The following is a 25,194-nucleotide window of genomic DNA, read 5'->3' as shown; positions in this document are numbered from 1 at the left end:
ACACATTAGTACTTTTCTTTTTTTGTGGTTTGAGTTTTATTGAAGTTTCTCAACGTAGTGTTTTTAACGAGGCAATATGTGCAATACATGCAGGATTTTGAGAGTAATATGGGACTTGACATGCCACAAGCAGCGGTCTAAAACATTCGTGTACAACAAATGCACTATGAACGCTTGTCCCTTCCATCCGAAATTACTTGTCGCAGATATGAATGTATCTAGACGTATTTCAGTTCTACATATATCTATTTTTTTCGGCGACAAGTAATTTTAGTTGAAGGGAGTATTTGACTAGCCGGCTTCCAAACGCAACTACTTTGACTAACAACATTCTTGTGCGAGACACATACACGGTCATGTGCAAATCGGACAAAATGTGTATGCTGCTGCGACTTAGAATGTGTTGTGTAAGGAATCGCGTTGAAAGACTCAGAGGAGTACAAAATTTAGGGGGAGAAACTTCACATAACTACATCAAATGATTGTATTATTTTTCTGTTGCTTGAGTTTTATTGCAGTTTCTCAAGACAGTGTTTTCAACGAGGCAATTCGTGCAGTAAATGCAGAATTTTGAGAGTTTTTCCGGGACTTGACGTACCACTAGTAGCGGTCTAAACATCCGTCTACAACTAAAATGCTCTATGAACACTGGTCAGATACTTTTTTTTCTGAGCATCAGTACAGACACAAGCGTTCATATACACGCGCATACACTCACCCCTATGAACGCACACACGCATATCCGACCCCTTATGAGCACCTCCGAGAGACTGAGCCGGCATATCATCTTGAGATTTACGAAGTGTCTCGTCGTCGACGGGAACGTCTCCTTCCACTGAAAGCGTATCACCGGAAATCCTAAAATAAATCCAAAAATAATGCGAGCACCAGAATTTGAACCCTGGTGGGTTGGGGATACCACTGTCCACCTAACCAACTCGACCACAGGTTGATTCGCGGTTAGGTACTTGACTAGACTGCTTCCAAACGAAAGTACTTTTGACTAACAACATTCTTGTGTCAGACATATACACGGCGATATGCAAATCGGGCGAAATGTGTGTGCTGCTGCGACTACTACCATTAACTAACTTCTGGCTTACCGACTGATCGGAGCTCCATCGTATTCAACGCGGACACCTTCGTTTCATTATTGGAGCATCTCGAACACGCGTTTCGTTTCAAAGCACACGTTCTAGGGGTCGCTTCCTTGGATCCGGAAGGAGCGTCGGTTAGGGACTCGGGGCAAAGTGGTGCCGCGTGCATCATCGAATGCATTTCGTTCTCGACTGCAAACCGGAAGCTGCACATTATTCTGGTAAAAAGGGATCACTCGTACGTAGTGGCAATCATATGCGCTCACTGCTGGTCGTAGCGCGAGAAAAACAGTCCGATCGTGTTTTATAGTATGACCTCCTCTGAATTTTGACCGCCATGTTAGATGACAGCTCCGGTTGGTGAAAGAAGACGCCAAGACCAGGATGGACACAAGGTCGTGGAGGAAGCTTACATGCCGCGTCAGAGTACATATATTAGTTCCTGCAACGTAGAGCTCTTTCTGGCGTAGAGCATCTCAGAGCGATCCCACGGGGTGCCGGGGATCACATTCCAAAGAGGCCCGTTTCGAAAAAGAAAGAAAGCATTCAAAAGAGGCACAGTTCATGGTCGCCTGATATCAGTCAGTACAAGGGTGTTGCAAGTGTCCTGACTGAGTAATAGCTGGGAAAATTGATGTTATGGAACTAGCCCGCAAAAGAAGTGTTTCAGAGCGAATGCCTTAGTTCATTTACAGTATCAGTCTGCCAAGAGATATAAGTTGAGTCCCCTAGATATATGCAACACTATCTGAACCTGTGTCTATCATTTGCGGGTTTGAATTTTCGAACTATTTCTCCTCCAAGACCTACAGTGTTCAATTAAAAATATGTTTTCCTGTTAGAAAATGGAAGTTTTATTACCCCTGACATGTGCATCATAGATGCATATAGCCACAATTAACATGGTTTATTACAGGTCAAGACAAAATAGATTAATACAAAATTGAGACATGCCACACTTGGTATGATGAAGAATTTGGATGCCACAAATCATTTCAAGACATGTACACAGACCAAACTCGGTATGCACACCACCAAAACCTTTCAGAGATTGCTTTTGACTGAACTTTTAGGCAGCAAATTGTTGGCTGAACTGAATGCTGGCAACTTTTTCCCCAAAACACACCATAGAACTCCCACAATGGGTTCGGAACTGATGTATTTCCGTTATTCAGTTAATGAAAAAGAGTTATGCCCGGTTAAAAAAAAACTCCCACAATGGGTTCGGAACTGGTGTATTTCCGTTATTCAGTTAATGAAAAAGAGTTATGCCCGGTTAAAAAAAAGACTCCCACAATGAACTCAATATCTCCTCTCACGGCGAGCATGGTGTGGAAGGCTTGGGCACCTCCAAAGGTTAAATTCTTTGCTTGGTTGGCTTTGCAAGATAGGATTTGGACTGCCGATCGTCTGGAGAAGCGAGGTTGGCCAAACTGTGGCCCTTGCCCGCTTTGCAAAAGAGAACAAGAAATGGGGATACACCTCTTTGTCAAGTGTCGTTACACGCTTAGGCTCTGGAGATCAATCATCGAGAGGCTTGGGCTCACGCACATGAACACCTTCGATTGGCAGTTAGAAGCAACCGTCACTGAGTGGTGGCAAAAAAGAACCGACGACCGCAACCCTCACCGCCACGCAATGGCTTCCCTCACCATGCTTGTTTCTTCGACCATTTGAAATGAGAGAAACGTCCGAGTATTCCGTCAAAAAAGCGCACCACCACCGGTCCTCCTAACCAACATTTTAGAAGATGCTAAACTTTGGGTTACTGCTCGCGCAAGAAAGCTAGGGAACATCATATTGTACGAGTAATTGTCATGCCGCTTATTTGTGAGTGCGTTGTAAAATTCTAAACTCTACTCTTCCTTATTTAATTGAAGAGGCAAATCTTTTGCCTCCGTTTCAAAAAAAGAAAATCTCCTCTCAATTCTCCTCCAAACCAAGTCTAATTTTGGAACCTTCATGCGCTATATTTGCAAATTATTTTGATGTGTCGGCTGTCGATTTCTTGACGAACATAAACCACATGCACTTCAAGAGTGGAATATTGGCGAAAATAAGCAAAGAGGCAATTATGCTGAATCCATGTACCCAGTCAACCATGTACATACAACAATAGTCTCTTCTAGTATGAAGTGAGTACTAACCCCCGCCTTATTACATCAGAACCAAAGAATGAATGAATGGAATTAAATTAAGTACATAAAGAATGGTACTACGAAAAGAGTTGAATGCCTGCAAAATGGTGCAACCACACCTAATATTTTGCTTGCAAATTAACATATGGGTATCAGTCTATCCTGCCCACCCCGATACACCACTCTGTTAGCGCTACTTCCTACAGTTTGAGTCCAGTTCCTCCAGCAATGGCAAGTTAAGAAGAACCTGAGAACTTCTGCAATTGTATGATCAAAACACTGATGTCATCGGTAGACCCCCTGGAACCCGCGGTTTCAACAAGCCTTCTGCAGGCGGCCATGCGAGAAGCCTTATCATTGCCGATGCAGAGAGGCCTGGCGATGTCTATGGCTTCCTGGTTATCCACCTTATCCCACAAGCCATCAGAGGCAAGTACTAAGAATTCGCACTGTGGGTCAACAAGGAGTGTCCTGGTATCTGGATCAGCCACCACCCATTGCTTGAGGTGTGCATCGCCGATGCCTCTTGACACTGCCAAGGAGCCCTGCACTCGCCATGTCCCTCGGTTGTTCACAACAAACCCGCCCTGAAAAATAATGGGATAGAGCACATAAGTCACAGAGAACTGAAATATTGCAAAATTTTGCTCATGATTACTCAAATTTTAGCTATCTATTCCATTGTATAAGCACAGGACAATTGCTATGTGCAACCAAGCAACAAGAATTATCCACTAGCTGTATACAATTACAGAATTTTATTATCAAACTGAAACAAGGTCTAGTTTATTTATCAAGTGCGCATCCTTCAAACTACAATTGTCACACAAATAATTAAACACATTCGAAGCATACAAGATCTACTTACCAGATTCTCAATTCTTTCCCTCTCATCCTCACGGGAGGCCCGGTGGTCAGAGGTGAGTGCCTCGGCCGTTCCTGCCCGGCTGAGGACAGCACGGCAATCTCCAGTGTTGGACACGGTGAGGCCGCCCTTCTGGAGCAATGCAGTGACACAGCATGCTCCCCCGCTCTCCTCCCTCTTGAGGAACTCTTCGTCCGTCTTCAGGTAACATTTCTTCACAGCCCCCTCAATCTCATCACTGTCACCACCGTCCACCTTCCTCACCTCCTCTGCCATGAACTTGGGCATATTTTGGGCAGCGAACTCTGCCGCGTTCTTTCCGCCGTGGCCATCGAATACAGCAAACAACGCCTGCAAAGTTGGGGGTAAACGAGAAAGTTTAGTACCTCTAACAATTTTATATTAGACAAAACGGCAAGAAATTTCCATCCCGGGTTTAGTCAAGTCAAATAAAAATATTTTGTAAAAATTGTGCAAAACAAATTCATGACAGAGAAGAGAAGATGCATCGAGCGAGCTTACCACTTGGGGGTCTCCACCGAGCGCGACCTGGGCCACATGCCGGTCCTCCATCTCCACCCTTCTCCTCCCCCTCCCTCTCCGGCAGTAGGCCGCGAACTCGTCGCCCTCCTCCTCCACCTCGTTGCTCGGATCCGACTCCACGGCGGCGACGGCCGCCGCCGCGGCAGCAGCGGCCGCGGCGCCGTCGACCGGCACCATGAGCGGCGCCGGCCTTCGCCTCTTGAGCATCGACCCGGCGGCGGCGGAGGGGGCCGCAGAGGACGTCTTAGGCGACGGGGAGGCCTCCTCGCGGATCTGGGCGCGCAGCAGCCCGAAGGGCCGGAGCGGCGAGCCGGCGGTGGAGGGCGCCGGGGACGAGACGGACACGGAGACGGACTCGGGCGAGGCGGAGGCGGAGGCGGCCTTGCAGGAGAGCGGGCGGCGCGACGGGGAGAAGACCGGCGAGCTGGGGATGGCGACGGAGCAGGACATGGCGAGGGCTTCTTCGGCCTTGGGAGGCGGACGGGGTCTTGGCTGCGGCTCCTACGCCTCCTCGCTTTTCCTCGATTTGTGATTAGGTTTGGATGGGTCTGGGGCAAACGGCCGTTTGAACGGGCTTATATATGGTGCCCACTACGCGTCGCGGGGGGAGCCGCTCCCGTGGGAACTCCACTCGCTTGGCCCTAGGGGCAATTCGCAATTGTGAACTGGACTGCAGGGCCATTGTTTCTTAATGTTTTTTCTGTTGCAGATGGAGTGGCACCGCTGGCACAGGTAGAAAATTTGCTGCTGCAATTATTGGGCAACATTTCCTTCCTTGAAGAAAATTATACTGCTCCCTAGTGCCATAGTAGTGAATCGTGAAACTTTTTCTTTTTGCGAAAAGGATTAGATCTATTATAAGGATTCACCGGAAGTACCAAACACCTCAAACATAATAAAAATTACATCAGGTTCCATATACCACCGAACGACCACTGGCGTCGACGTGATTTTTCAGCTATTTCTTAAAGTGGTAAATATAGGTATTTGCCCGTGATTTATCTGCTGTATTAGGTTGCCAAATATAAGAGATTCGTTTATATAATTTTGCTTATGTATCATGAATTTATTACTATTTATTGGGTTACCAAAGATGTCTAATAGGTACCGGATTTACCATAAAAAGAAACTATATATGGACCGTGAATTTATTGCTACCCCATAGATGATCTAGTTTGATGAAAATCAAAAGAGGATGAAAAACCAAAAAAAAAGATGGAGGATGGAAGATTGGATGAAAGGGTGGTGGGGAGAAAATTAAGTGAAAGATGGAACCTTATGTTAGCGGAGATACATATATAGAGATTAATATAGTATTTATGTGTCGCGATATGGTTCCTCCGTTTTGAAATATATCGTAAGGTAGTACCGTCGGAACATGCCAATTTACAGCTAGCATATTTACTCATGCAATTATTGGGCTAGATTTTTTCGAAGAAAACTATATTAACTCGTGCAAACTGATAACATTGTCTACTCAAACAAATTGTTCTAATATATCATTCTGTGTCATAATATATTCTACTGGTTCAAAAAATATAAGGTATATTTTGGCTCGTTGGGATAAGGTTTAATCAATGGTTACCATGTCAAGATGTTATTAATAAGACATAAGTTTGATGCCATTAGTTCATATTTAAAAGTACTAACTAATTGCCCGTGGGTAGCAGTGGGCACATACATATTTTAGTGGCTCAACGCTAGTTATATTCGACACATGCCTTACACCCACCATATTCTAGATTTTGATAAGATTTAATATGATTTGATTATGGGTACGAAAATTCAAGGACTGTTTTGATTTAGTATAGTTTTTTGTAAGATTTGATTTGGTTTGGTATGCGTTGGGGGGAGTAAAAGAAAATTCTGATTTAGTTGAGATTTTGGACATATTTGATTTGATTGAGTTAATGCATGACATAATTTTGGAAAAGTATTGATTTAATTTAGATTATTGCAAGTTACTCTATTTACGGTGTTTTTATTCTGTACGACATTGGTTGAGAGTATCAAAAAAACAGGAGAAAAAATAAGGAGTAAGGGGGGTACGTGTGGCTGAAAAAACCGAGGGAGGGGGAGGCGACAGAACCAACTCATACTTAATAGTAGAGATTTACGTATAATTATAATTCCATATAACACAGATCATATCTTAACAGGATATTTTTAGTCAAAAGAAAACCATGTATCCTAGGACGGAGGGTTATGTTGTTTCAATAGAGGTAGATCCTGCAAATTCATTTGTTTTCTCACAATAAAAACCCATTTGTTACCTTCAACTTTTTTACTCGCTCAATTCCACCGTAGTAGCCTCCACTTCCAACTGAAATTTGGCACAAAATCTGCCTAACAACGGAAACAAGACAAGTGCATGCTTATCACCATATCTTGAAGCTTTGCAAAAAATCAGTTTAAGAAAAAGAAAAATACTCAACCCTAGGGTAGAGACAACCCGAAGGCAATGCATTATAAGGTCGAGAAAAGGCTTCGAGTGCGTGCTTGTGCAGTGCAAGTATACGCAGCGAACACGCCAGCTTGCACTACGCAAGTATACACAGCAAACACGCCGACTTACACAGCGGAAGTATACACATCAAGGGACCTTTTCTTGTAAGAACCAGAATTCATGCCCTGGTCGGTAGCCCCACTCTAGGAGGTCTCTACCACCGCACTGCACTCATGGAAGAATCCATTTGTTGTACTACTATGTAGATTGTGCATGTAGGAGTGATTGCATTTCTCTTGCAAAATACTTTACATAATGTGTTGTTCACTAGTTTTTTTTTGCGGGGTGTGTTTTTCACTAGTTTGTTGGACAAAAAGATGTCAATCATGCATTGGAGGCTCTGAAACATGTGGCAAAAAGGTAGGGGTATTTCAGGGTGTATTTCAATTCCAATCCTAGGTTTCTAAAGCATCTAGTACTAGTACTTGAGAGTTCAGACTAGAAGATGTAAAAGCATCCCGGCAAAAACAGAGAAACACCGTACTACTCCCTTCGTTTCAAAATAAATGACTCAACTTTGTATTAACTTTATGAGGAGGTAAAAGCCAGCAGGTTATTTACGTACTCTACGCGGGAAGAGAAGAAAAACGAGGTGCAAGTTGGGGATGGCCGGATGGGCAGGTGAAATATTTTCATCTACCTACGCGATAAGGAAGGTGCATGATAGGAAGTGCAATTCCAAGGAAACACAGCAGCAGTGGCAGTCAGTCACACAGGAGCAGGGGGTGAACGGGCGCCGGTCGGGTCAAACCTACGTTAACACCGTGTGACGCACAAGTAAGCAGAAGCTGTTGAGACTCCGAAACGCCTCCTTCTCGTCTCCTAAGACGCGGTCTCGCTCTCGCTCTGTTTGTTTCCCCCACTTGATTGCACTGCCCGCGCATCCCTTGCTCCCAGGGAACCACGAAACACCTCCGGGAGCCATCGGCAGCTTGGCACGGCGAGACGCGTGGCCACGTGTCGGATCCAGGATTCACGCGCTTCCTGTGCTGTTGCGCGCGGCGGCAGTTGGGGAACCCGGAACGTGCCCGGAAAGGAGGGATCTCTCTCTAGAGGCCCGAGGGACGCGCGCTGACTGGCCGCGATTGGACCGGACCGGACCGGACAGGCGAGCGTTGAAGGCAAAGTGTCGTTATCGCAGCGCGTACCCTCGGCTAAGCAACCTCTCGGGTCGCAGTCGCCCATGAACGAGACTGAGCTGAACCCGATCCTATTGTCCATGTCGAGAGTGAAGAACCTGCATCGGGTGCAAAGCCGATGTCGTTTTTCATCACATCGACAGGATCACTGGGCGTTCGTACTTTACGTGGTTGCTCTTGACAGTTTGGGCCTGGCCCCACGTGTCCGGGTCGCGAGAGCGATTTCTGTGAACGTGCCCGTGTGCCCGGAGCGCGGGGGAAGAAAATGTAGCCGTTGGCGATTGCCTAGCTAGGGGCGGCAGGACCGACGCTGAGTGGGGCCCGCCAGCTGGCTGGCGGCGTGGTGCCATTGGTGGCACGTTTGGCCTCGCCTGCTTGGGCGTGTGGTCTGCGTCGTGAACCACGCACGCCCGATTTGTTCGAGTCCAACGTGCCCGGTCAGCTCAGCTCAGCCGCTTGCGACCCCGGCCCGCAACGGGACGGTGAGAAACGGAGAATTGGCACCGCCAACGTCGGTGCCGTGCTTCCTATTCAGCCCAAAATATGCCCCGCCCTTTTCTTACGGACAATTAGAGCAACTCTAATGGGAGGACCCATTTCGTCCGTTTAGATCATCCGGACAGAAAATTTGACCCAACGGGATGACCCAAACGGACGTCCGTGTCCGCCTGCTGTCCGTCCCCGACCCAAACCTGACCCAAATTTGGGAACAAATGGGTACGAAGCGGACGCTCTTGTCCATCGCTGTCGCCCGCTCATGTCCGCCCCTGGTCCCATATGTCAGCGACTGCAACGCCCGCAGCAAGGCCACCGGTGCTGGTCTCCACCGCGCGCTCGGCCGCTCCTCCGCACCGCAGCAAGGCCACCGGCGCAGGTCGCCGACGCGCGCTCGGCCGCTCCTCCGCGCCGCAGCGAGGCCGTCGGCACAGATCGCCGACCCGCGCTCGGCCGCTCCTCCGTGCCGCCGCGAGGCCACCGGAGCAGGTCGCCACGGCGCGCTCGTCCGCTCCTCCACGCCACAGCGAGGCCACCGGCGCAGGGCTCCTCCGCGCGCTCCTGCTGGGGCTCGAGGCCCGGACGGCGGCGCGAGCAGAGGTTGGCTGCAGCAGAGGCGAGAGCAGAGAAAAATCTCGCGGGGGAGGCGATCCGCAAGGAGGAGAGGAGGGGCGGCGCGAGGGAGAGAGAAGGGGGCGGGCGGCGCGAGGGAGGGAGGAAGGGGCGGGCGGTGCGGAGAGTTTGGGTCGACGTGCGTTGGATACAAGGCTTATCCGCCTTATATCCACTAGGCGGACAGGTGACCCAAACGGACACGAAACGGACAAAATCGGTGCCCGTTTGAGTCCTTGCGTTGGAGTTGCTCTAAACGTGCGACTGGTAGGATCATTTTTTTTCCTTTTCCTAAGTTTACGTCGGATCCAGGCTGATTCAATCTCTCGATTCATTTACCCCGTATGAAACTACCACCTCTGTATCAAAATGTAAGGTGTTTTTACAAGCTAAACTAGCCTAAAAATTGTCTTATATTTTGATACTAAGGGAGTATAATCATTTATTTTCTTTCTTTTTCAGTGAAGCTTTCAGTCTATTCATAGACAATTATGACAGTACTAGTAACATCAGAGGTAACATAAGTGAAGCACGACGAGAAAAATGGCAAAGCCAAGCACAAACTGTTAGGATAGGTGTAGGATCTCACGGTCTATTCTCTCAATAGCAGGAGGATTATAGTCGAATCTGGATTACAAGTGCTAGGAATCTGGATTACAAGTGCTAGATACAAAAATGATCAGAACAAAGGAAGGGGAAAGAGTTGGTAGCCGCCGCCGAGCCGAGTGATCCGCTGGATGCCTTCTCCCTCGCCGTTCCCAGGGTTAAGTGGTGGGAGGGTAGTCACTGACTGCTGTGGCCCACTCGGGTCCCGTGTACCGCTTGCTGACTTGTCTTGCGCGACGTGGTCGCGCCGCAGTGGCAGTGGACGTGTCTCCTGCCTGGCTAGCTGCGTCATCAGTGTTGACATCCCCTCATCCTTGCGACGAGGCTTGTCCCCAAGCCTCTGCAGCCGGAAAACGCGCCTAGAGCTCGACTCTGTCTTCCCAGGTGTCCGGCAGCACCGATGGGTCGGACCAACGCACTCGAACTTGCTCCACCATGCTCCCGTTCTTTTTGCGCCATCGGTGTTGGAGAACTGCCACTGGTACGACTGGAACATCAGCAATGAGAGGAAGGGTTGTGGAGAAATCAGTACCAGGGTGTAAGCAACGCCGCAGCTGAGACACATGAAAAACTGGGTGCACTTGCGAACTGGGTGGCAGGAGCAGCTTATACGCAACTTCGTTGATCTTGGCGATGATCGGGAATGGCCCAAAATACTTGAATGCAAGCTTGTGGTTGGCCCTCTTGGCGACTGATGTTTGTATGTAAGGTTGTAGCTTTAGGAAGACAGTGTCTCCGACTTGGAAGGTGCAGAGGGAACGTTTCTTATCTGCTTGGGTCTTCATGTACTGTTGTGCTCGATTGAGGTGCTGCTGTAGGAGATCCTGAACCACCGTGCGCTCATCGAGCCAGGATTGAAGGGAAGGCACTGAACATGCAGAACTTGGTGTAATCCCCCAATGGTGCGACTCATGCCCAAACATAGCTTTGAATGGTGACATCCCAATGCTGGAGTGATCGGTTGTGTTGTACCAAAACTGTGCTAGAGGTATCCATAAACTCCATCTGCGTGGGCAGGCATGAGCGAAACAGCACAAGTATGTCTCAACGCATTGATTGACGCACTCCGTCTGGCCGTCGGTCTGTGGGTGGTTAATTGTCCTCATCCTCAGTTGGGTGCCTGCCCGCTTGAACAATTCTTGCCAGAAATGGCTTGTAAAGACAGGGTTGGTCTGAGACGATAGATGCTGGCAACCCATGCGCACTGTAGATGTTGTTCATGTACAACAAGGCACACTTGGCTGTTGTGTATGGGTGGGACATTGGCAGGAAGTGGGCAAATTTGGTGCGTTTGTCCACGATGAACCAGAGACAGTTGAACTTGCCTGACTGCGGCAAGCCGTCGACAAAATCCATGGTGATCATTTCCCAGGATTCTCTGGGAATTGGAAGTGGTTGAAGAAGTCCCAGCGTTGCAGCCCGATCAGGTTTAGCTTGTTGACAGGTAGTGCAACACTGAACAAACTACAGAATGTGTGCTTTCATGTTAGGCCAAGCAAATAGACAACGAACTCCCTTGAAAATAGCTGGAAATCCTGAGTGTCCTCCCAAAGGGTTGTCGTGAAAGGCCAATATGATGGTCTGCTGAAGTGCAGTAGAGCCACCTAATACGTCCATTTTGCATCATGTTTTCTTACTGTTATTTACAATGTTTTTATCCATAATAATGCTTTTTGGAATAATTCTAATGCCTTTTCTCTCATAATTTGCAAGGTACACACCGAGAGGGAGAATTCTGGCAGCTGGAAATCTGGACCTGGAAAAGCTACGTCAGGCTACCTATTCTGCACAACTCCAAACAAGCTGAAACTTCAGGAGGATTTTTTATTGAATATATAACAATTATTGGAGCCAATAAGTACCAGAGGGGAACCACCAGGTGGGCACAACCCACCTGGGCGCGCCAGGGAGCCCAGGCGCGCCCTGCTGGGTTGTGCTCCCCTCGGCCCACCTCCGGTGCCCATCTTTTGGTAAGAGGAGGACCTTTTGGGATGAAGCACCGCCGCCTCGAGGCGGAACTTGGGCAGGAGCACTTTTGCCCTCCGGCGGAGCGATTCCTCCGAGAGGGAAATCATCATCATCATCATCACCGACAACTCTCCCATCTTGGGAGGGCAATCTCCATCAACATCTTCAACAACACCATCTCCTCTCAAACCCTAGTTCATCTCTTGTGTTCAATCTTGTTACCGAAACTATAGATTGATACTTGTGGGTGACTAGTAGTGTTGATTACATCTTAAAGTTGATTACTATATGGTTTATTTGGTGGAAGATTATATGTTTAGATCCAATATGCTATTTAATACCCTCTGATCATGAGCATGTTTATCATTTGTGAGTAGTTACCTTTGTTCTTGAGGTCACGGGAGAAATCACTTTGCAAGTACTCATGTGAATTTGATATGTGTTCGATATTTTGATAGTATGTATGTTGTGATTCCCTTAGTGGTGTCATGTGAACGTCGACTACATGACACTTCACCATATTTTGGGCCTAAGGGAATGCATTGTGGAGTAGCAATTAGATGATGGGTTGCGAGAGTGACAGGAACTTAAACCCCAGTTTATGCGCTATTCCGTAAGGGGCCGATTGGATCCAAAAGTTTAATGCTATGGTTATAATTTATTATTAATACTTTTCTCGTAGTTGCGGATGCTTGCGGGGGAGGGGGGGTTAATCATAAGTAGGAGGTTTGTTCAAGTAATAACATCACCTAAGCACCGGTCCACCCACATATCACATTATCAAAGTAGCGAACACGAATTAAACCAACATGATGAAAGTGACTAGATGAAATTCCCGTGTACCCTCAAGAACGCTTTGCTTATCATAAGAGACTGTTTTGGCCTATACTTTGCCTCAAAAGGATTGGGCGACTTTGCTGCACTTTTGGTACTACTATCTTTACTTGCTCGTTACAAATTATCTTTCTATCAAACTACTTTGCTACTTACAATTTCAGCACTTGCAGGCATTACCTTACTGAAAATTACTTGTCATTTCCTTTTGCTCCTCGTTGGGTTCGACACTCTTACTTATCGAAAAGAGCTACAATTGATCCCCTATACTTGTGGGTCATCAAGGCTATTTTCTGGCGTCGTTGCCGGGGAGTGAAGCGCCTTTGGTAAGGAAACATTTATATAGTGTGTTGAAATTTATTGCCACTTGCTACTATGGAAAACAATCCTTTGAGGGGTTTGCTCGGGGTATCTTCACCTCGATCGAAACCACAATTAGCTACCCCCCAACCTAATGTACCTACTGAAAATATAGAATATAAAATTCCTTCGGGTATGATAGAACAACTGCTAGCTAATCCTTATGCAGGAGATGGAACCGAACATCCTTATATGCAATTGATATATGTGGAACAAATTTGTGGATTGTTCAAGCTTGGAGGTTTACCCAGAGATAAAGTTATGACAAAGGTTTTCCCTTTATCTTTGAAGGGAAAAGCATTGGCATGGTATAGTGAAAGTGCAACTATCCCTATGTGGTTTTGGTAATTCCTAACAACATATAGCTCATTGAGCTAATGCTATTCCAAGATTAATATTTCAGGAAAAGCTCAACGAATGGCATGGCATGGATGAGGAAAGTGGACCCCTCAAAATACTAAGGACAAAAAGATTGGCTCAAGCTCAAAGCTCAAGACTCTACATTTTATATTTTAGTGATCCAAGATCACATTGAGTCTATAGGAAAAGCCAATACTATCAAGGAGGGATGAGGTGTTGCTTGATGAGGTTCTCGCTTCATAGTGCTTAGTGATATGCTCCAAAACCCTCAACTACCTTCCCACATCCACATATGATCTAAACCAAAAGTCAAACTCAGCCCCACCGATTTTTTCTATCCGACGCCACCGAGTTCAGATGTCATAGCCACTGCCACAAACCCTAGGCAAATCGGTCTCACCTATAGGGATCTCGGTCACATTGAGATGGGGTTATAATCTCTCTGTTTCCCTTCATAACATTTCGGTCCTACCGAGATGAGTGATCGGTCCCACCGAGATTGCAATGTAAACTCTCTATTTCCCTTTTGTAACATTTCGGTCCCACCGAAATGAGCGATCGGTCCCACCGAGTTTACCCGACCAACTCTCTGGTTAGCTTATTACCAAAATCGGTCCCACCGAGTTTGTGTAATCAATCACACCGAGATTACATTATGCCCTAATCCTAACCATATCGGTCCTACCGAGTTGCATCTTAATCCCACCGAAAATCCTGATGGTCACTAGGTTTGCTAAATTGGTCCAATCGAGTTTCTTAATTCGGTCTCACCGAGATTGGTAAACTGTGTGTAACGGTTAGTTTTTGTGTGGAGGCTATATATACCCCTCCACCCACTCTTCATTCGTGGAGAGAGCCATCAGAACATACCTACACTTCCAATACACATTTTCTGAGAGATAACCACCTACTCATGTGTTGAGGCCAAGATATTCCATTCCCACCATATGAATCTTGATCTCTAGCCTTCTCCAAGTTGCTTTCCACTCAAATCTTCTTTCCACCAAATCCATATCCTGTGAGAGAGAGAGAGAGAGTTGAGTGTTGGGGAGACTATCATTTGGAGCACAAGAGCAAGGAGTTCATCATCAACACACCATTTGTTACTTCTTGGAGAGTGGTGTATCCTAGATTGGCTAGGTGTCACTTGGGAGCCTTCGACAAAGATTGTGGAGTTGAACCAAGGAGTTTGTAAGGGCAAGGAGATCGCCTACTTCGTGAAGATCTACCACTAGTGAGGCAAGTCCTTCGTGGGCGATGGCCATGATGGGATAGACAAGGTTGCTTCTTCGTGGACCCTTCGTGGGTGGAGCCCTCCGTGCTTCAAATGATAGTCTCCCCAACACTCAACTCTCTCTCTCTCTCTCAGGATATGGATTTGGTGGAAAGAAGATTTGAGTGGAAAGCAACTTGATGGGATAGACAAGGTTGCTTCTTCGTGGACCCTTCGTGGACTCGCGCAACCGTTACCATTCGTGGGTTGAAGTCTCCATCAACGTGGATGTACGATAGCACCACCTATCGGAAACACGACAAAAAGATCTGTGTCTCCAATTGCGTTTGAATTCTCCAAACCCTTCCCTTTACATTATTGCAAGTTGCATGCTTTACTTTCCGCTGCTCATAGACTCTTTGCATGCTTGCTTGAATTGTGTTAAGATTGCTTGACTCATGCTAAGATAGTTAAAATCTGCCAAAGACTAAAATTGGGAAAAGGATAGATTTTTAATTGGTCAAGTAGTCTAATCACCCCCCCTCTAGACATACTTTCAATCCTACAAGTGGTATCAGAGCTTTGGTCTCCATTTGCTTTGATTTCCATAGCTTTTGGTGGTCATAGCCTTGGTTTCACAACCTAGGAGAGTATGGCGTCTAGCGAGGGAAATTACCACCGTAGAGGTCCTTACTTTGATGGTACTAATTTTGCTAGTTGGAAGCATAAGATGAAAATGCATATTCTTGGACATAACCCCGCCGTTTGGGCTATTGTGTGTGTTGGCTTGCAAGGTGAATTCTTTGATGGGAGAGAACCGAATCGTGAAGCTACCGCGGATGAGTTGAAGATGCTACAATACAATTCTCAAGCTTGTGATATCCTCTTCAACGGATTGTGCCCCGAAGAATTCAACAAAATCAGCCGTCTTGAGAATGCAAAGGAAATTTGGGATACTTTGATTGATATGCATGAAGGTACCGACTCCGTCAAGGAATCCAAGTTGGATGTGCTTCAAAGTCAACTTGACAAGTTCAAAATGAAGGATGGTGAAGGTGTCGCTGAGATGTACCCTAGGCTTGCTCTTATCACAAATGAGATTGCCGGCTTAGGAAGTGAAGAGATGACCGACAAATCCATCATCAAGAAGATCCTAAGAGCCTTGGATGGAAAATACGATACCGTATGCACATTGATCCAAATGATGCCAAATTACAAAGATCTCAAGCCAACGGAAGTCATTGGAAGAATTGTTGCTCATGAGATGTTACTCAAGGATAAGGAGGAGCTCCATAACAAGTCAAGTGGTGCTTACAAAGCCTCATGTGAAGCTCCCACATCATCAAGTGAGAAACAAACCTTCAATGAAGAATTGAGCCTAATGGTGAAGAACTTCAACAAGTTCTACAAGAATAGAAGCAAAGAGAGAAGTTCCAAGTCAAGGTCCTACAATGACAAAAGATCTTCTAGTCGAGAGCGAAACTGCTACAATTGTGGAAGACCCGGACACTACTCCAATGAGTGTACAACTCCCCACAAGAGAAGAGAAGATTCTCCCAAAAGAAGAAGTAGAAGAGAAGAATCACCAACAAGGGAGAGAAGGAGTAGGGATGATCGATATGAACGAAGACCCTCTCAGAGAAGGAAGGACAATTCATCAAGGAGCTACACAAAATGAAGACATCAAGCTCATGTTGGTGAATGGGTATCCGGCTTCGACTCCGACAATGACTCCGAGAGAAGCTATCACTCCGACTCCGAATATAGTCAAGATGAAGGTGTTGTCGGTCTAGCACTTGTGTCAACCAACTCCTACGACATATTTGATTCACCAAATGAAGGAATTGGAAGATGCTTCATGGCCACAGGACCAAAGGTATCACACCCCGAGTATGTTGATTTCAATAGTGATGAAGATGACTTGTTAGGTGATGATGATTTACTTGTTGACAACTATAGTGATGAATACTATGATGAAACGAATGACAATGATAAGGAGAAGATTGAGTCTCTAACTAAACAACTAAACACTCTTAAGTTAACTCATGAAACTATCTTAGGAGATCATCGAGAACTTTGAAGGACTCATGAGAAATTACGTTTTGAAAAGCTCAACCTTGAGCAAGAGCATGAGTTCTTAAAGGCAATCATTGGTGATCTTCGCAAGAAAAGTTCTTCTTACATTGCCTAGCGTTTACTCTTATCCACTTACATGCCTCAAGTCAAGTCTAGTAACAAGAACAAGAAAGATTCTTCGTCTAGTGGTAACAATAATCATGGTAAATCCAATATTGTTGCTTCTAGTAGTTCTCTTGATTCCACTAACGATTCTCTTAGCCAAGTTACACTTGAGCAAGAAAATAGCTTATTGAAGGGAATTATAGAGAAAGGTGTTTACAAGAGCCTTGCCGGGAGTAAGCAATTCGAGGAAATTGTACGCAAGCAAGGAAGGTACCGAAAGAATCAAGGTGTTGGTTTTGAACGAAAGTTCAATGCCAATGGAGTTGAGTGAGAAGAAGATCAATACCCCAAGACGAAGTTTGTTCCTCAACAAGAGAAGTATGATCCTACTTCTTTCAAAGGGACACAAGCTCAAGATGATCTTCCACCACAAGACCACAAGCAAAAAGGCAAGGACAATCTTCAAGAGGAAATTGATGCATTTGAAGAAGCTCCTAAGGCCTTGGTCAAGTGGGTTCCCAAGACTACATCAAGTTCCACGTCATCAAGTACAACTACAACTCCGAGGATTCCCATCAAGATGGTGTGGATCCCGAAGAAGAAGAACTAGAGAGTTCTTGAGGGTGACTCCGCTAACATACTTCACTCTTATCATTTTGGTAAGAATGAGTGCAATCAACTTCCACATCTTGCACTAGTTCAAGGAGTCACAAACCCTCTTGTTGGTAAGACAAGGGACAAGGTAACCTAAAGCTTTCATAGACATCATCTTGTGTGTGCATCACTCTATGTCTATGGATATCCTTGTTTGTTCCTTGTGGGACTAACCCGTGTAGGTATTGAAAGTGCAACTCACTCCAAAGGATAGCTCCGAATGATCTACATCAACTTAGAGCATCCACATCTTCAACACCTACATGAAGTCATCATGGACAAAACCCAAGGTTAGTTCATCCTCTTAGGGGGGATCTCACATCTAGGGGGAGCTTTACTCTAACAATTGAGTTAAAGCAACTCTAATGGTGTGAACACAACAACGCTTTATGTAGAAGTGGTAACCCCACTTGTACTTAAACGATGAGTATGACCTATGATCAAATGTTCTCATTTGACTCCTAAGTCAATATACTCATATATAGATGACCTAGTCATCGCCAATTGCTTGATAGATGCTAGAATTGTTTGTGCATGCTTTGCCACATATTTCATTTGTCATTTTATTGTGTGAGCATGTTGGTTGCATAATTTACTCATTCGAGGACATCCACTTGTTGTTTTGATTGATTGGTTTCCTTTTCTTTTGTCCAAGTGGATGGACAAGAATGCCTAAGAACCTTCTCTAGCTATCTATGTTTTTCTCATCTCAAACTCTATTCATGCTACATCACAAAATTTGATCAAGTCAGATTCGAACCACTCTGTGTGAGGAGCACTCGGAGTCCTCGATTTGTCATAGACTTAAACTTCCAAAACTTCTTTGTGCGTTTCAGTCTGACCGATTCACCCATTTCGATCATACCAAGATCATTAAGTCGATCTAGGTTTTCAATCTCTGTGCAACCAATTTGAACTTTTCGGTCACACTGAGTTGCAGTAACTGCTTGCAGTTATGCATCTCGGTGCCACCGAGTTGTTCCACTCGGTCACACCGACAGGGTCGGGCTATATATATCCACGGGTCAAATTTTGGAAAACTTTCCGAACCTCCTCGACCCGCGCTTAGCCGGCTCTGCCTCCCTGGGTCTCCGGATCGTCCTCCTCATCACCAGCCGCCTCCTGCCGCCGGTCTCCGCCGCCGTCAACGGGAATCATCCCCGCCGTTGCCGTCGTAGCGAGTTCATCGCCGAACTAGGGTATGAACTCGATCACTGTGCTATCCTTATCTAATTCCTAGCACATTGTGTTCGCCATGTATCTTGCCACGATTGATATCATTCTATCCATCGAAAACATTCCATAGTTTAGTCATGGATTGAGAATTTAGGGTTAGGTTTCCGCCGAAACCATCTCGGGCCCACCGAGTTGTGGAACTCGGTACCACCAATCCGGCTCAGGCCATTGCACATGTGATTCTCGGTCTGACCGCGAATTGCAAATCGGTGTGATCGAGTTCAGGACTTTGTGAAACCCTAGAAGTCTCGGTGCCACCGAACTGTGACTCGGTCTGACCGAGTTCACTAGTTTAGGTTCCAACAGCTGCTTCGGTATCACCGAGTTTACAAATCTGTTGATCCGAAATGCTTTATGTGGAAAACTAAAACTAAGTTTTTAATTCATTCTTTTCAAAAACCTATGCATTTTGTGATGCTCATCCACTCTATCTCATCTATATCTATTCACAGGGTCAGCTGTCAGTATTTGCAATATGCCTGATCAGAGTGACATCCAGAATAAGTCAGAGGAGCAGGTTCACTTGAGCGAGGGCACTAGTCCCTCTAGCAGCTCTGATGAGGGTAGCGGGAGCACCCCAAGCAACTTACCCAAAGCTGCCACCAGGGCCAGAAAGAAGAAAACGTCTGAATCTGAGGATGAAGACTATGTGGCAGTTGAGGATGAGGCCACTTCCAAGAAGAAAGTGGTTAAGAAGGAATATAGCACTGCTGCTGCCACTAAGCCTGGTATGAAAACCAAAGTGCCTGCAAAGAGAATTCCCATGTCTAAAGCCAGAGCCTCTACTCAAGTACCTTTGGAATCTGAACCCAAAGAAGTTGTTGCAGAAGGGAAGAAGAGGAAAGAGAGGGTCAACAAGACCACTGCTAGAGTGCTTGGGAGATCCTCAATCATGAGAGATTCTGAAGAGGAAGAGGAAGAAGATATTGCACCAGCACCCAAAGCTCATAAGCTTATGGGTGATGCCATCAGGGAAGGGGCTGTTCCATCTAAGCCTAAGACTGCTCCTAAGGATACTGCTCCAGCTCCAAAGCCAAAATCAAAGAGGAGCACCAGGAACATCCCTACTGAGGAGAAGAACAAGGACCCAGTGCCTGAAGCTGAAATGGAAGAAGAAGATGATGAGTCACATGTTTTGAGGAAGTTAAAGCCAAAAATTCCAGATCATAATGATGCTCATCCTGTAGCAGAAAACATGAAGATCAGGAAGGATTCAGGGTTGAGGCTATGGAGAGAGTCAGATCCATATGCCACCAGGAGAAGGACTATTGTGGACTATAGGTTCCATACAAAGGAACATCAGGATTTCAATGAGACAGTGTTGCTTGACAAGAAACCAATAGTATGTGACATGAGATGGGTCGACTGGGAGTACATCAAGGAGAATGATGAACATTATCCAGGTGTGTATGACAGTTTCAAGGCTTGTGGAGTTGATGGGTTTGTGGCTCAGAAGCTCACAAAATGGAATGATGAGCTTATCATGTAGTTCTACTCCACAGCTCACTTCTACCCAGATGGAAGGATTGTCTGGATGTCTGAAGGTACGAGGTACCAGTCAACAGTTGCAGAATGGGCTAAGTTGATCAATGCCCCAAAAGAGAGTGAAGATGACTTGGATGTCTATGACAACAAGAAGAAGGATCACAACACCATGGCACACATGTACAAGGAGATCCCAGATGCTGCTCTTGAGACACACAAGTTTGGATCTGTACATTACCTTCTGTCAGGCTTGCCAACTATCAACTGGATCCTCAGGCACACTCTCTTGCCAAAGTCAGGTGATCACAAGATGATCAGAGGCCATGCAATAAACTTGCTTCACATCTTTGATGTCCCACAGAAGTTCAAAGTCATGAGCCTCATAGTGGAAACCATAAAGAGGATAGCTGCAGATCAGAAGAGGAGTTGTGGGTATGCCCCACAGATCCAGGAGTTGATTAACTCCAAGATGGGCACTGGCACATATCTGCTGGACAAGGAGCACCTGCCCATCTACCCAGAATTTGAGGACAACACTGTGGTGATGGATGAAAATGAACCATCTTCTGTGCACGCACAAGCCAAGAAGGAGAAGACAAAGGCTGAAAAGGCTGCAATGATGCCAACTACTGAAGAAGCATCTCAGTATCTTCTGAAGAGCAAGCAAGATTAGCTTGGCTACTTGATTGCCTCCACTCTGAGGATTGAGAAGGGACTGGCCACCCTGAGTCAAAACCAGGAGAGCTTGGAGAGGATCGTGGAGCAGAAGTTCTATGACTTGGATGTGAAGGTAACTGAGATCCAGTCTGTTGTGGAGCAACTTCATGATGATATGCAGGAGAGGAAGGGAAAGAAAACCACTGATGCATTTGCCAGAGTGCCTAGAGCTCAGAGGTCTGCTGCAGTGCCTGTTCCAGACACCAGAGCCACTTCATCTGCACCAGCTACAGCTTCAGTGCCACCAGCTCCAGCACCTACTCCATCAGCTCCATCCACATCGACTGAAGCCTTCGTTCTTGGAGTTATCTGGACACCACCACCTGAAGACCAAGCCTGAGAGACGATTTAGTGCTATGCATTTTCTAGGAACTTCTTGGTAACTTGTTGCCAAAGGGGAGAAAAATGTATAGATCATAAGCTTCGAGAGAGAGAGAGAGCGTTGCTTTTTATTCTCTCTTGCTTTGGTGGTTGAACTTTATTTGCTTTGCTTGTTTGAGATACTTTTTGTCTGTGTGATACTTGGATGATCATGTGTGTTTGATCATATGCTACATTAATGCTTGTTGGATGACATTATCATTTTATCCCTATATGATCATTCACTTTGCTTGGTGATGAGTGCATGTATTTAATTATTATCATTTTTTAGCGCTCCACCAAGATGCATGTGACATGGAAGAGTAACCCATGAACCTAACTCTCTGTGCATTTGCAGTCCAAAGCAAATCATAAACTATGCACAAATTTAGGGGGAGCTCTTGCTTTTCACATACTTCTCAAAGCGACAATGTGTTTCACTCTTACTATCATTTGTCGAAGCTTTGATCTATATGTTGTCATCAATTACCAAAAAGGGGGAGATTAAAAGTGCAACTATCCCTAGGTGGTTTTGGTAATTCCTAACAACATATAGCTCATTGATCTAACGCTATTCCAAGATTAATATTTCAGGAAAAGCTCAATGAATGGCATGGCATGGATGAGGAAAGTGGACCCCTCAAAATACTAAGGACAAAAAGATTGGCTCAAGCTCAAAGCTCAAGACTCTACATTTTATATTTTAGTGATCCAAGATCACATTGAGTCTATAGGAAAAGCCAATACTATTAAGGAGGGATGAGGTGTTGCTTGATGAGGTTCTTGCTTCATAGTGCTTAGTGATATGCTCCAAACCACTCAACTACCTTCCCACATCCACATATGACCTAAACCAGAAGTCAAACTCGGCCCCACCGATTCTTTCTATCCAGCGCCACCGAGTTCAGATGTCATAGCCACTGCCACAAACCCTAGGCAAATCGATCTCATCGATAGGGATCTCGGTCACACCGAGATGGGGTTGTAATCTCCATGTTTCCCTTCGTAACATTTCGGTCCTACCGAGATGAGCGATCGGTCCCACCGAGATTGCAATGTAAACTCTCTATTTCCCTTTTGTAACATTTCGGTCCCACCAAAATGAGCGATCGGTCCCACCGAGTTTACCTGACCAACTCTCTGGTTAGCTTATTACCAAAATCGGTCCCACCGAGTTTGTGTAATCGGTCACACCGAGATTACGTTATGCCCTAACCATAACCATATCGGTCCTACCGAGTTGCATCTCAGTCCCACCGAAAATCCTAACGGTCACTAGGTTTGCTAAATCGGTCCGACCGAGTTTCTTAATTCGGTCTCACCGAGATTGGTAAATTGTGTGTAACGGTTAGTTTTTGTGTGGAGGCTATATATACCCCTCCACCCACTCTTCATTCGTGGAGAGAGCCATCAGAACATACCTACACTTCCAATACACATTTTCTGAGAGAGAATCACCTACTCATGTGTTGAGGCCAAGATATTCCATTCCCACCATATGAATCTTGATCTCTAGCCTTCCCCAAGTTGCTTTCCACTCAAATCTTCTTTCCACCAAATCCATATCCTGTGAGAGAGAGAGAGTTGAGTGTTGGGGAGACTATCATTTGAAGCACAAGAGCAAGGAGTTCATCATCAACACACCATTTGTTACTTCTTGGAGAGTGGTGTCTCCTAGATTGGCTAGGTGTCACTTGGGAGCCTCCGACAAAGATTGTGGAGTTGAACCAAGGAGTTTGTAAGGGCAAGGAGATCGCCTACTTCGTGAAGATCTACCGCTAGTGAGGCAAGTCCTTCGTGGGCGATGGCCATGATGGGATAGACAAGGTTGCTTCTTCATCGACCCTTCATGGGTGGAGCCCTCCGTGGACTCGCGCAACCGTTACCCTTCGTGGGTTGAAGTCTCCACCAATGTGGATGTACGATAGCACCACCTATCGGAACCACGACAAAAACATCCGTGTCTCCAATTGCGTTTGAATTCTCCAAACCCTTCCCTTTACATTCTTGCAAGTTGCATGCTTTAATTTCCGCTGCTCATAGACTCTTTGCATGCTTGCTTGAATTGTGTTAAGGTTGCTTGACTCGTGCTAATATAGCTAAAATCTGCCAAAGACTAAAATTGGGAAACGGATAGATTTTTAATTGGTCAAGTAGTCTAATCACCCCCCTCTAGACATACTTTCGATCCTACATATAGGCTATGCGATGATATTGGATCTTGGAATTGGAATCGTTTGAAATTGGAGTTCCACCAAAAAATTTATCCTATGCATCTAGTTCATCATGATAGGAATTATATATATAATTTTTGGCCTCGTGAAGGAGAAATTATCGCTCTAGCTTGGGAGAGGATTAAGTCAATGTTATATTCATGCCCCAATCATGAGCTCTCAAGAGAAATTATTATCCAGAATTTTTATGCTCGGTTTTCTCATAATGATCAAACCATGCTTGATACTTCTTGTGCGGGTTCTTTTATGAAGAAGACTATTGAATTCCGGGGGGATCTTTTGGAAAGAATTAAACGCAACTCTGAAGATTGGGAACTCGACAAAGGTAAAGAGTCAGGTATTAAACTTAAAGTATGTTTGTGTTAAATCTTTTATGGATACCGATGCTTTTCAAAAGTTTAGCACTAAATATGGACTTGACTCTTAGATAATAGCCTCCTTTTGTGAATCATTTGCTACTCATGTTGAACTCCCTAAAGAGAAGTTGTTTAAATATCACCCACCTATTAAAGAAGAAATTAAAGAACCGATACTAGTTAAAGAAGAAACTATACTTTATAATGTTGATCCAGTTGTTCCTTCTGCTTATATTGAGAAACCCCCTTTCCCTGTTAGGATAAAGGAACATGCTAAAGTTGCAATTGTGGTTAACAAAAGCTATATTAGAACACCTAAACCTGATGAACAAATTAAAGTAGAACCTAGTATTGCTATGGTTAAAGATCTCTTAGAAGAAGATATGGATGAGCATGTTATTTACTTCTGTGAAGAAGCTGCTAGAATTGCCAAACCTGATAAAATAGATAAACATAGACCTGTTGTTGGCATGCTCGTCATCTCAGTTAAAATAGGAGATCACTGTTATCATGGTTTATGTGACATAGGTGTTAGTGTGAGTGCTATTTCTTATACCTTATATCAAGAAATTATGAATGACATAGCACCCGCAGAAATAGAAGAAATAGATGTTACTATTAAACTTGCTAATAGAGACACTATATCACCAATTGGGATTGTTAGAGATGTTGGAGTATTGTGTGGGAAAATAAAATAGCCTACTGCTTTTCTTGTTCTTGGCTCCCACAAGATGACTTTTGTCCCATTATCTTTGGTAGACCTTTCTTAAACACCATTAATGCTAGAATAGATTGTGAGAAACAAACGGTCGGTGTTAGTTTTGGTAATGAGTCTCATGAGTTTAATTTTTTAAAGTTTAGTAGAAATCTTCATGAAAAAGAATTGCCTAGTAAGGATGAATTAATTGGTCTTGCTTCTATTGTTGTACCACCTCCTGATCCTTTAGAACAATATTTGCTAGACCATGAAAATGATTTTCATATGCATGAAAGAAATGAAATAGATAAAATTTTCTTTCAACAACGTCCTCTGCTTAAACACAACTTGCCTATTGGAACTCTAGGAGGTCCTCCTCCGCCTAAAGGTGATCCTGTGTTTGAATTAAAATAATTGCCAGACACTTTGAAATATACTTATCTTGATGAAAAGAAGATATATCCTGTTATTATTAGTGCTAACCTTTCAGAACATGAAGAAGAAAGATTATTGAAAGTTTTGAGGAAGCACCGAGCTG

The 25,194-nt window shown here is 45.1% G+C and overlaps 1 protein-coding gene across 1 annotated transcript; it reads right to left on the bottom strand.

Annotated features, from left to right (window-relative positions):
- Positions 1-3,144: 3,144 nt before the first annotated feature.
- LOC123085578 (probable protein phosphatase 2C 32) lies at positions 3,145-5,206 on the bottom strand. The gene is made up of 3 exons (XM_044507244.1): positions 4,623-5,206; positions 4,104-4,451; positions 3,145-3,822 (listed from the first exon to the last, which is right to left on the bottom strand). The coding sequence occupies exons 1-3, from the start codon at positions 5,091-5,093 to the stop codon at positions 3,472-3,474; spliced, it is 1,170 nt and encodes a 389-aa protein (XP_044363179.1). The 5' UTR covers positions 5,094-5,206; the 3' UTR covers positions 3,145-3,471.
- Positions 5,207-25,194: the final 19,988 nt, after the last annotated feature.

This window comes from Triticum aestivum, chromosome 4A, assembly GCF_018294505.1.
Source record: "Triticum aestivum cultivar Chinese Spring chromosome 4A, IWGSC CS RefSeq v2.1, whole genome shotgun sequence".
Taxonomy (NCBI): Eukaryota; Viridiplantae; Streptophyta; class Magnoliopsida; order Poales; family Poaceae; genus Triticum; species Triticum aestivum.
This window is presented reverse-complemented; position numbering and strand designations above follow the sequence as displayed.